We start from the raw sequence: 11,411 nt of genomic DNA on the forward strand, positions 1-11,411 counted from the left end.
TCCCCGCCCTTTCCGCTTTGTGCCGCGTCACTGCCGTGCGACTTCCTACAGGCGGTAGCCGCGAGCGTTGTGTGGTCGAAGTCGGTGTCTCTGCACGAGGAGTGAAGATGAGCAAAGCGCACCCGCCCGAGCTTAAGAAGTGAGATCCCTGGATGTGTCATTTGGGGATGGGCTTGGGTGGCTGGTCCCGGGTACAAAGCGCTAAGTGCGGCCCTTTAGGAAAGCCGGACTGTCCCCCACCCTGTCCAGACCCAGGGCACAACCCGTTGCCCTCATTGTTACTTCTCACAGCGGGGTCCTGTTCTCTTATGTACCACAAGTCTCAGCATAGCTTGCAGGACTTCCAGTGACCTCTCTATTGCCAGAGCACCGACTCTGTTACATAACTGGTTCCCATGTGGGTACACTCACCCGCCCAGCCTTCGTACCAGCAGTGGTGCCCGCAGCCAGGGCCCCTCCCGGCTTATGCTGTGCTCGGTCAGATGGCGCCTACTGTGCATATTGCAGTATGAGGTCATGTGTGAACTAGTAAGCAGCACACGGGTACTGTGACGCAATGCTACGGCTTTTGCACAAGCGAGTCTCCTGTTCCTGGCAACCCCGGGGGTCACCGCACTGCCATGTACAGGGCACTGTGGTGGGAATAGTTGTGCTGATCAGGGTACATTATGTACAAACCAAGAGTCTGTTTTGCAGGATGGGATTGCTTAGGATGCATGATGCGTATACAGATGTGCCTCCTGCTCTGCTGAGGTCTTTCATTCTCCAGCATCTGAGGTCATGTCTAGCCCCTGTATACAGTAGTGTAATGGGCCACATGTTGCGCCTGTGTAATTAAAGGTATAAATATGGCTTAGCTGAGCAGTATGTTAGGGGAAAAGATTGTATGCTTAAATGAATGGCTGGGTGATGATAATGTGTTTCATTATAATCCTGTTGTTGGGATTGAAATGCTGGTGGTCAGAATGCTGACCATGGCATCCCGATGATCAGAATCCCTACAGGGGAAGTTAAGTATACTTGCCTTCCCCAGCAGTCTCTCCCCCCCCCCCCCCCTAACCCCCAGCGGTCCCCCCCAACCCCCTTCCCTGGATCTCTCCCCCCTCCCCCCGCAGCGTACCTCTCTGGAGGTGAGTAGGATGCATGGCTCCAGGCTGGTGACCCGATTTAGGATGCCAGCCTTCAGAGTAGTGTCGGTATTCAAACAGCCGGGATCCCGACCGGATTTCCTGTAGCCGTATAGGGTTATCTGGCAGCCTGTGGAACACGACTACTGCATTGTCTCCAATGGCTGTACAATGAATGCGCATCTTCAGATTTATTGAGCAGAGAAGTAGAGAGAAACCTTATAGGTATCTAGGTTTTTAAGTTTGCAAGTGATCTTTGTAGAATTTGATCTGCTGAATATTTGATTATACTGTACTTTTATGACGTTTCCTCCTAACTAATTGCAGATTTAATGTTTTTTAGGTTCATGGACAAGAAGCTATCATGTGAGTACGGTTTGTTGTGTGTAACAGTATTCTCCTTGGTTATAAAGTTCCAACTATTATATTGCACTGTACATTGAGGAGATCATGATATACATAAATAATATACAATCACATGAATCAAGGTAATGGTGGCAGTAATATTGTAACACATTGCTCACCACTCTACACCATGTTGCTCTTCTAGTTTTTGTGAGCCGACTTAAGCTAGTTTACACTCTAATTTATATTTGCATTGTTCTCTTGGTAATGTAGTCTTAAACCCTGATTCAAGTAGACTGCAGCATAATGCTGGTTGAATGCTTTCCTAACAAAACGAACTGTAAACCGGAGAAGCGTGTGATCCCTGTAGAATAGTATACAGTCCGTGTACACCAGGCATGTCCAAACTGCAGCCCTCCAGCTGTTGAGAAACTACACATCCCAGCATGCCCTGACACAGTTTTGCTGTCAGAGAATGCTAAAGCTGTGTCAGGGCATGCTGGGATGTGTAGTTTCTCAACAGCTGGAGGGCCGCAGTTTGGACATGCCTAGTGTACACGGATTCCTGACGATATGCACAAGGGGGCCAGATTGCAATAGATAAGACGTTTTGTGTAATGTGTTCATAATACATCGTACGTTACAGCTCTATGCAAGTTGTGTAAGCCTTTTTCTTTTTGCAGTAAAATTAAATGGTGGTAGACATGTCCAAGGAATTCTACGAGGATTTGACCCATTTATGAACCTGGTGATAGATGAGTCCACAGAGGTGTCGGGAAGCGGGCACCAAAACACAATTGGCATGGTAGTAAGTACGATAAGTCATAAGAAATATGATCTTGCTGTTGGAGAAATGATCAGCAGAGTTTTATGTGTTGGTCTCTGTTGTATAAAGTGACCATTACTTGAAACCCTAAACTAAGTACACTGTAATCTTCCAGGACTGCAACCCTTTCCATATAGAGCAGGCCTGGCCAGCCTGTGGCTCTTCAGCTGCTGTAAAACTGCAAGCCCCAGCATGCTCTGCCACAGTTTTGCTATTAGAGAATGCTAAAATTGTGGCAGGGCATGCTGGGATATGTAGTTTCACAACAGCTGGAGAGCCACAGGTTGGCCAGGCCTGATATAGAGGAGTAGGCTTGCAATACTATCCAGAACAGTCATAAATTACGCAGGTTCTGTGGCTGATTAAAACCAGGTGAAATGCAGCTTGAAGTCAGCCAGCCACAGAACCTGTGTAATTCATGAGTGTCCCAGTTTAAAGGTACAGTACGGTAAGCCTATATATGAGAACTGGACAATCTGTTTAAGTGAAAATCCTCTGTTATGAGCAGTTTGGAAATTTAGTCCTGATCACTGTATTCCATTCTCTATCTCCAGGTTATACGAGGAAACAGCATTATAATGTTGGAAGCATTGGAAAGAGTATAATAGTCAAGATGGACTGACCAAACCCTTTACTAGGTCCCAACCCTCAGTGATTCTGTAGAAGACTAGCACCTAGATGTGTGACCTGCTTCTTACTTGTGTTGTGTACTGTCTTTTCTCTTTTGTATTAAAAGTTTTCAGTTAAATGGATGTATGTTGCTTTTTATAGTTACATTTGACAAATACTAAAATAGAACTTCTGAAATCTCGCTGACGCGCTGCATTTATTTAATCACAAAAAAACGAACGTGCTATGGTGTGGCAGTATTTTTAATAGAACCTGCTGAGAACTATAGTAAAGTTTAACATTTAAGCAATAATATATAGAAGATGCTTGCCTTGTATTTGTTCTTTCTGCTGCGGGATACACTGGGCTCCACAAGTCTGGACAATGGGGTGTAGAGTAGGATCTTGATCCGAGGCACCAACAGACTCAAAGCTTTGACTGTTCCCAGAATGCACAGCGCCGCATCCTATATCACCCCGCCTCCCAGCACAGGAGCTCAGTTTGTAAGTTGGTGCTGCAGTAAGCAGGCACATAACAGGGGCCTGCTCCAAGCAGCACTGAGAAAAGCTTTTTATGAGGTAAAAAGTGAAGACTTCAAGGGCAGCAGCGGTGGTAAATGTCGGGAGACATTCACTGCTGCAGCTCCAGCTCTCCCCAGTGGCGCTGTACACTCCCTAGCCCTGGTTGCCGGGTACCTACAGCTGAGGCTCCGGGTTTCTTCATGTTAGACACACACGGCTGGGGCTCTCCAGGATCGCGTGGCCGCACTTCGGGCGGAGGTAAGTGGGTCCCGCTTGCGGGACCCGGTCTTTATCGCGATGCGGCGCGGTCAGTGGGAGGCGGGCCGCGCGCGCTGGCGGTGGACACTGTGGCAGTACAGGCAATCCCACTAGATCACCAGGGCATGGGCGCAGGTCGGGTTTTCTCTCTCTAAACCACTTCTTATATCGCCCACAGTACCTGGTGGTTTTGCCAGCAAGGGGGATAAGGCTTAGACCTGAAGCCCCTCCCTCAGCCCGCCATCTCCCGCAAATGTTCCCGCCCTGGAGCTGCATATCTGTCTTTTCCTCACTCCCAGTCAGTGTCTGCGGCACCATTATCCCTCAGCTCACTGTTCCTGGGACTGCTTGGGAAAATCCTCCTATGTAAAGCCGCCTGGTTGTCAGCGCTGTGCCTTTACATGACACTTAAGTATTCTACCTGCCTTTTTAGACAGTGATAGTTAAGAATGAGTGCACTTAGTCAGGGTTTCCTAGTACAATTACCCTGTGATATACATCCAGTTCTTACTGTGTACTGTTCTATCTATTGTTATATAGCTGTGTAAGCTAGTCCAGTGCAGTATTATTGTCTGTAATAACCTCTGCATTGTACAAACTGACCTTCTGTGTGTGCATTTGATAGCTGAGTGGTGTCCATCTCGTGTCTTTCACTCAACTTGCTATCCCTATATTCTATAACCTGAGGGGGCTTGGTGCGTCAGGTGTTATCTAATATAGGATTTTCACAAAGATATACTGAATTACGTATTTTTCTCTGTGATTTGGTCACCATATCTCTCCTTTATCTCTGCTAGTGCTGACTACGCTGCACTTGGGTTTGGGATATTGTGCTGTTGATAATTGTACTGTGTTGCCTCATACTGCAAGTTATATCATGTCTGCTTCTGAGGGTAACGGTTCTGGGGCGGAACACACTGCTGGTGTTTCTGAAGCCACAGGCACATATGAGGAGACTATAGCAGCTGTGGGCTCTGGTTCTGGGGGCTCCTTGCCCCCCAGTGGGACTGTGGCAACGGAGGCACATACTGACCCACCGTGGGCCGCTTTTTCCACGCTTCTGCATACGCTAGTTCATAAACTAACACCCCCTATGGGACCCCCAATGCCGGTACAACAGTATGTGGGCCCTGCAGCTAACCTGCCGTGGGCGGACGATTTATCTGCTCAATTAAAGAAGTTGAACCAGTCCTTGACTACTAAAAAGTCTGACCAACGCTCACCTAAGTTCAAGAGGTCCTCTAAGCGAGCGCTCGTCTCCTCACAATCCACTGCTGTCACTGACACCTCGTCTGATGAGGACGGCACTTAGTGACCCACAAGTTCTGACTCGGATACGGCTGATGGGGAGGGTAGTTCACATGTGGATGTTCCTGACCTTTTGGAGGCTATTAAGTTAATTCTGCAGATTACGGATGATCCCGAGCCATCCGTGCCTCCTACGAAACCAGATAGGTTCAAGCGTCAGAAGGTGGTTAAACAGGTTTTACCTCACTCTGATCACCTAGTGGATAGACGTCAGGAACCCTGGGAAAACCCGGGTACGAAGTTTGTGCCTCAAAAGAAGATGCTGGCTCGCTATCCCCTCGCGCCGGAGCTGTCTAAGAATTGGCAAACACCTCCTCCAGTGGATTCATTTGTGGCTAGGATGGTGGTTTCCTCAGCTCTACCGGTCACTACCGTCACGTCTCTGAAAGAGCCTACGGATAAACGTGTGGAGGGTTGTCTAAAAGCGATTTACACCCTTACGGGTGCTGCACAAAGGCCTACTATTGCAGCTTCATGGGCTGCTGAGGCTATTGAAGCATGGGCCTTGGAGTTAGAAGCTGAAATCTCCTCTGACCATGCTAGACAATGCTTGTCATATATTGTCACAGCTTCTCGATATATTAAAGAGGCGGCTTCTGATGCCGGTATCCTGGCAGCCAAGGCCTCTACTACGTCAGTCCTGGCTCGCCGGATATTGTGGCTGAGATCCTGGTCTGTGGATCTGGACTCTAGAAAAACCCTGGAGGTACTCCCTTTCAAGGGAAATATTCTGTTTGGGGAGGACTTAAATAAGATAGTGGCTGACTTGGCTACTGCCAAAACTGCCTGTGTACCTAATACCGCTCCTTCTGTGTCGAAGGCTAAAGGTACGTCCTTTCGTCCTTCAGGTAAAGCAAAAGGTCAGGCGTACCATAAGCAGGCTCGCACTTCCAAACCTGGTAAGCCGAAGCTCAAAAGAGCCTGGGCGGCCCGTCAGCCAGCTGCCAAGACCGATTAAGCCTGCCGCATGACAGGGCGGGCCTCCCCCTTGGGTGGCCGGCTTCTAGGGTATACCCAGGAATGGTTGAAGACCACTTCAGATGCCTGGGTACAGGAAGTCGTCACTCGAGGTTACGCCATTGCCTTCAAAAACCGACCCCCCTCATCGATTTTGCCAGACAGACTCCCTTTGAACCGGACAAAGGCAAAAACTCTACACTCGGTGGTACAGACCCTCCTGGATACAGGAGTCGTAGTACATGTGCCTCTTGCTCAGAGGGGCCGGGGGTACTATTCTCCGCTGTTTCTAGTCCCGAAACCGAATGGGTCCTCCCGGCCCATTCTCAACCTCAAGGCATTGAACAGGTTTGTGAAGATTTCCAAGTTCAGTATGGAAACTCTTCGCTCTATAGTTCTGGCCTTGGAACTTGGGGACTACATGGTCTCCTTGGACATACAGGATGCTTACCTGCATATTCCTATAGCAGTGTCACATCAACAATACCTGAGGTTTGCTATTGGCAACATCCATTACCAGTTTCGGGCGTTACCTTTTGGTTTAACAACGGCTCCGCGAGTCTTCACCAAAGTTATGACGGTGGTACTCCGCCGTCAAGGGGTCAGGATACTGCCGTATCTGGACGACTTGCTAATCCTGGCAAATTCCCCAGATCTTCTCCTGCGTCTGGATATGACGGTCCGGTTTCTACAAGCCCACGGGTGGCTCATCAACTGGACGAAATCCTCCCTGATCCCTGCTCAGAGCATGGTGCACCTGGGAGCGCTGTTGGACACTCACAACCAGAGGTTGTTCTTGTCTCAGGAGAAAGTCCTGAAGCTTCAGGACAGGATTCGTTGCTTCCTTTCTCGTCCGCAAGTGTCGATACATTCGGCGATGCAGGTGCTTGGCCTCATGGTGTCAGCATTCAACATGGTGGAGTATGCTCAATTCCATTCTCACCCCCTCCAGAAGCTGATTCTAGCCATGTGGGACGGCCTGCCTCACCGGATCAGGTCTCAAATGATCTAATTGACTCCGGAGGTCCGTCTGTCGCTGCTCTGGTGGCTCCAGGACCAACAATTGTGCATGGGCCGTCCCTTCTGGATATCCAACTGGGTCCTGTTGACGACAGATGCCAGTCTAAGAGGTTGGGGCGCGGTGCTGGAGCAGCACTCCTTACAGGGTCGGTGGACCAAGGAGGAATCTCTCCTCTCGATCAACATTCTGGAGTTGCGGGCGGTCTTCCATGCGTTGAACCTGGCCCAGCATTTAATTCAGAACCGTCCTGTTCAAGTACAGTCAGACAACGCCACCACAGTGGCTTACATTAATCATCAAGGCGGCACTCGAAGCCGTTTGGCATTGAAGGAAGCCTCACGGATTCTACAGTGGGCAGAACGCCATCTACCGGCAATATTCATTCCGGGAGTCCTGAATTGGGAAGCGGACTTTCTCAGTCGTCGGGACGTGCATGCCGGCGAGTGGGGCCTCCATCCAGAAGTGTTTCAACTCCTCGTGGAAAGGTGGGGTCTTCCAGATGTGGATCTGATGGCGTCTCGACACAAACACACAGTTCCGGTCTTCGGAGCAAAGACAAGGGATCCTCAAGCGGCATTCATGGATGCGCTGGCGGTGCCGTGGAGGTTTCGGCTGCCGTACGTGGTCCCTCCGGTGTCACTCCTGCCCAGGGTAATTCGTAAGTTCAAGCAAGAAAACAGAAAATCTGCCTCTCATAGCTCCGGCGTGGTCCAGACGGCACTGGTTCTCAGACCTGCAAGGCCTATCGTCAGAGCGTCCACTTCTACTTCCACAACACCCAGACCTCCTTGTTCAGGGCCCTTGTGTCTACCAGGACCTAAGCCGGCTATCTTTGACGGCGTGGCTCTTGAAGCTTCCGTCTTGAGGGCTAAGGGTTTTTCTGAAGAGGTCATTAAAACTATGTTGCGGGCCCGGAAACCGGCTTCTGCTCGGATTTTACCATAGGGTCTGGCATTCATACTTTGTTTGGTGCGCATCTAACAATTATGATGCTTCCAAGTTTAGTACAGCCAAACTTTTGGCTTTTCTGCAGCAGGGCCTAGATTTAGGCCTGCGTCTGGCCTCCCTCAAGGTTCATATTTCTGCCTTGTCGGTGTGGTTTCCGAGAAAAATTGCGACTTTACCTGATGTTCATACTTTCACTCAGGGTGTGTTGCGTATCCAAACTCCCTATGTCCCGCCTGTGGCTCCTTGGGACTTGGTGGTTTTGGAGGCGTTGCAGGAGCCTCCAGTTGCACCTCTTGGTTCAGCTGACCTTAAGTGGCTTTCCCTTAAGGTGGTGTGTTTGCTGGCTATTACCTCTGCTAGAAGGGTGTCTGATCTGGTTGCCTTGTCTTGTAGTTCCCCATATCTGATTTTTCACCGTGACCGGGCGGTTCTTAGGACTAGTCCCGGATATTTACCTAAGGTGGTTTCTTCGTTCCACCTTAATCAGGAGATTGTGGTTCCAGCCTTTGTCTCTCCTGATTTGTCTCCGGCGGTCTTTGGATGTGGTACGGGCTCTCCGTATCTATGTGAAGAGAACTGCTTCTATTCGAAAACCTCATTCTCTTTTTGTTTTAAATTTCACAAATGTGGCTGGCCTGCTCACAAGCAGACCCTGGCCAGATGGATTAGAATGGTGATTGCACATGCTTATGTGAAGGCTGGTATGTCCGCTCCTGCTCACATTACGGCCCATTCTACTCGGTCGGTTGGACCTTCTTGGGCGGCCCACCGTGGTGCGACCCTTGATCAATTGTGCAAGGTGGCTACGTGGTCCTCCGGGAACACGTTCATAAGGTTCTATGCCTTCGATACTGCCGCTTCCCAGGATGCTTCCTTTGGATGCCGGGTTCGTGTGCCTGCTACAGTGCATCCCCTCCCATAAGGAACTGCTTTAGGACATCCCCATTGTCCAGACTTGTGGAGCCCAGTGTACCCCGCAGCAGAAAACGAGTTTTATGGTAAGAACTTACCTTTCTGCGAGGTACACTGGGCTCCACAAGGCGCCCACCCTGACGCACTTAGCTTTTTTGGGTTGATATGGTATTAGCCACTGACACTTCTCTTGTCGTGAGAGTGTGGTGTATGTTGCAACTAACCGTTGTCGTCTCTCTTCCTGCTACTGCATTGGGCTGGTTAACTAAATCTGAGCTCCTGTGCTGGGAGGCGCGGTGATATAGGAGGCGGCGCTGTGTATTCTGGGAACAGTCAAAGCTTTGAGTCTGTTGGTGCCTCGGATCAAGATCCTACTCTACACCCCATTGTCCAGACTTGTGGAGCCCAGTGTACCTCGCAGAAAGAGTTTTAACAAAGGTAAGTTCTTACCATAAAACTCGTTATTTCTCAGGAAACAATCCTAAAGGTCTCCCCATTCTGTCACTTGGGCCTTGGATGGTGTATGGACTGATTTAATTGTGTTGGACCATCAATGCTATTAAGCCCCACCCTGCCTAAGTTAACACTGCAGACAGTTTGTTTGTTTTTTTTTTTTTTTGGTTTTTTTTTTTCTCCCTTCAAACCAGGAAGTAGGGTGAGTGCTCAGTCTTTTCCATCCTTGCAAGGGGGGTACCCTTGTGTGAAAGAGTGAAGTGCCCCTCTTTAAAACAATGTGACTCACTGGTTATTGTTTTGTGGACACCAGACATTAGCAACCTGCATTGCAGCAACACTAGTAGAGTCATGGATAGGGAAGGGTACCTAACATACATAATCTCCCACATCATGGCAGCTACAAGCTTGGGGACACCCTTGATTTAAAAGTGGGTAATCCACCCTTAAAACAATGTGTCCCCTTAGGAGTTACTGTCTGGGGATCACTAGACTACTACCTATGCTACAGGAAGCATTAAAAAGTCTGGAGATAGGGGATTCTAATGCCCAGATCTTTCATTTTGGTATCCACAACAGGGGGCATCTCCGTTAATGACTAAAGGGGGGGGTACACACACTGAGAGATCCCTGCTTAAAATGTAAGAAATCTGACTGGATTGCTTAGACTTTAAGCAGGGATCTCTCGTGTGCATGCCACGTGCATTGCTATCACCGGTGCTAGATCACATCAGTGCTGTGTAAAGTAAGCGCCCCCCTCGCTCAGCACACATCGCGCTGAGTGCTGTTCCGGGGCGTGGGGGGGGGGTGATGTGTGCTGAGCGGTCTGTGATAGATCGCTCAGCACACATCTCCCTAGTGTGTAAACCCCCATAGGCTATTTATTACTTTTTTTTTTTTATCTGATTTTTCTGCATACAAAAAGCAAACTACTGCCAGTACCAACCTGAATAATTGTACGTAAAAGTCGGCTAAAGCTTCCATAGAACATATCAATGAACAGAAACGAGCATCGTACATCCATGATGGAATAACAAATTGCTCATCGTACATAAAATGAGGAAACCATACATTTTAGTTCACACAAGTAGTTTGGGGGGGTTGTTTTTTTTGCAAACTGGGATTCCTTACTGGGATGCAGTATCATTCCTACACATTTTATACAAGCACATTACCCATAAACGAGAGAATGCATTATTTTAAAGTGTAGATTTTATAATAAAAACCAGTGTGTAGAATTGGACTTCTCTGTTTTGAAAGGTGGATCAGTCTGATGCAGGAACCATTATGTATTTCTTGGCAGTGGTTAGAAAGCCAAAAAATTTGTTCAGTTCACTTTCTCGCAATTTTAATAAATTTAAGGGGTAGATTGCCTGTGCTTTGTGTGGTGAAAGAAGCAAAAGCATACTATTAACTGGAAATTCAGAGGTAATTTGTGTGGGTGCACAAATAGTTACTAATGTAATGTAACTAGCCCAAAGTCGCCTGCAGTGGGGTTAAAGGAATATAGGCCCAAAAGCCTGCTCCGACCTGATTTGCTTGCTGAATTATTAGCACTTTAAATCACTGGGATCAACTTGCAGTGTGTTACATTTGGGCCATAGTATGATTCGATATTTATAACGACCTCTAACAAAAACTGCAAACTCTCAAAGGCGTTCTAAAAATATACTGTTGTATTAGTATTATCATTATTGTGGTACAAGCAAAAAAGTTATCGTCCAGTCTAGTAGTAAGTCCAGTGCAGCAGTGCATTGATAATGACAGAATAGCCAGTATAAGGGTCTAATCACTGTAACCCCTATAACTTACACTAGTGTGGCTTTTCATACAAAGACCTCTGAGTAACTGCTGATGTATTTGAATTACTGCTAAAAACAAAACAGTTTGCTGAATACATGACTGTTTAAAAGAGGATGTAATTCCGCCGGTCCCTATACTGACTCTGGGATCCTAAGCGATTGAAAGCCTGGCAGCCAGACATGCTGACTAACGTGGGTGTCCACTACACCCTTAGAGTGGTACTAGAACTTGTGGTGAGCCACTCAGCCCACTGTGTGGCAAGTCCCCAAGGGGCTTTGTTCCGCTGACGCCCCTCGCCGGCATTCCAAAGCTTGGGAGCCTGG

The 11,411-nt window shown here is 48.3% G+C and overlaps 1 protein-coding gene across 1 annotated transcript; it reads left to right on the forward strand.

Moving 5' to 3' along the window:
• Positions 1-17: 17 nt before the first annotated feature.
• On the forward strand, positions 18-3,046 carry SNRPG (small nuclear ribonucleoprotein polypeptide G). The gene is made up of 4 exons (XM_063932085.1): positions 18-139; positions 1,471-1,493; positions 2,156-2,280; positions 2,853-3,046. Exons 1-4 carry the CDS (start codon positions 108-110, stop codon positions 2,901-2,903), a joined length of 231 nt encoding a protein of 76 aa, XP_063788155.1. The 5' UTR covers positions 18-107; the 3' UTR covers positions 2,904-3,046.
• The last annotated feature ends 8,365 nt before the right edge of the window (positions 3,047-11,411 follow it).

This window comes from Pseudophryne corroboree, chromosome 6, assembly GCF_028390025.1.
Source record: "Pseudophryne corroboree isolate aPseCor3 chromosome 6, aPseCor3.hap2, whole genome shotgun sequence".
In the NCBI taxonomy this organism is placed as follows: domain Eukaryota; kingdom Metazoa; phylum Chordata; class Amphibia; order Anura; family Myobatrachidae; genus Pseudophryne; species Pseudophryne corroboree.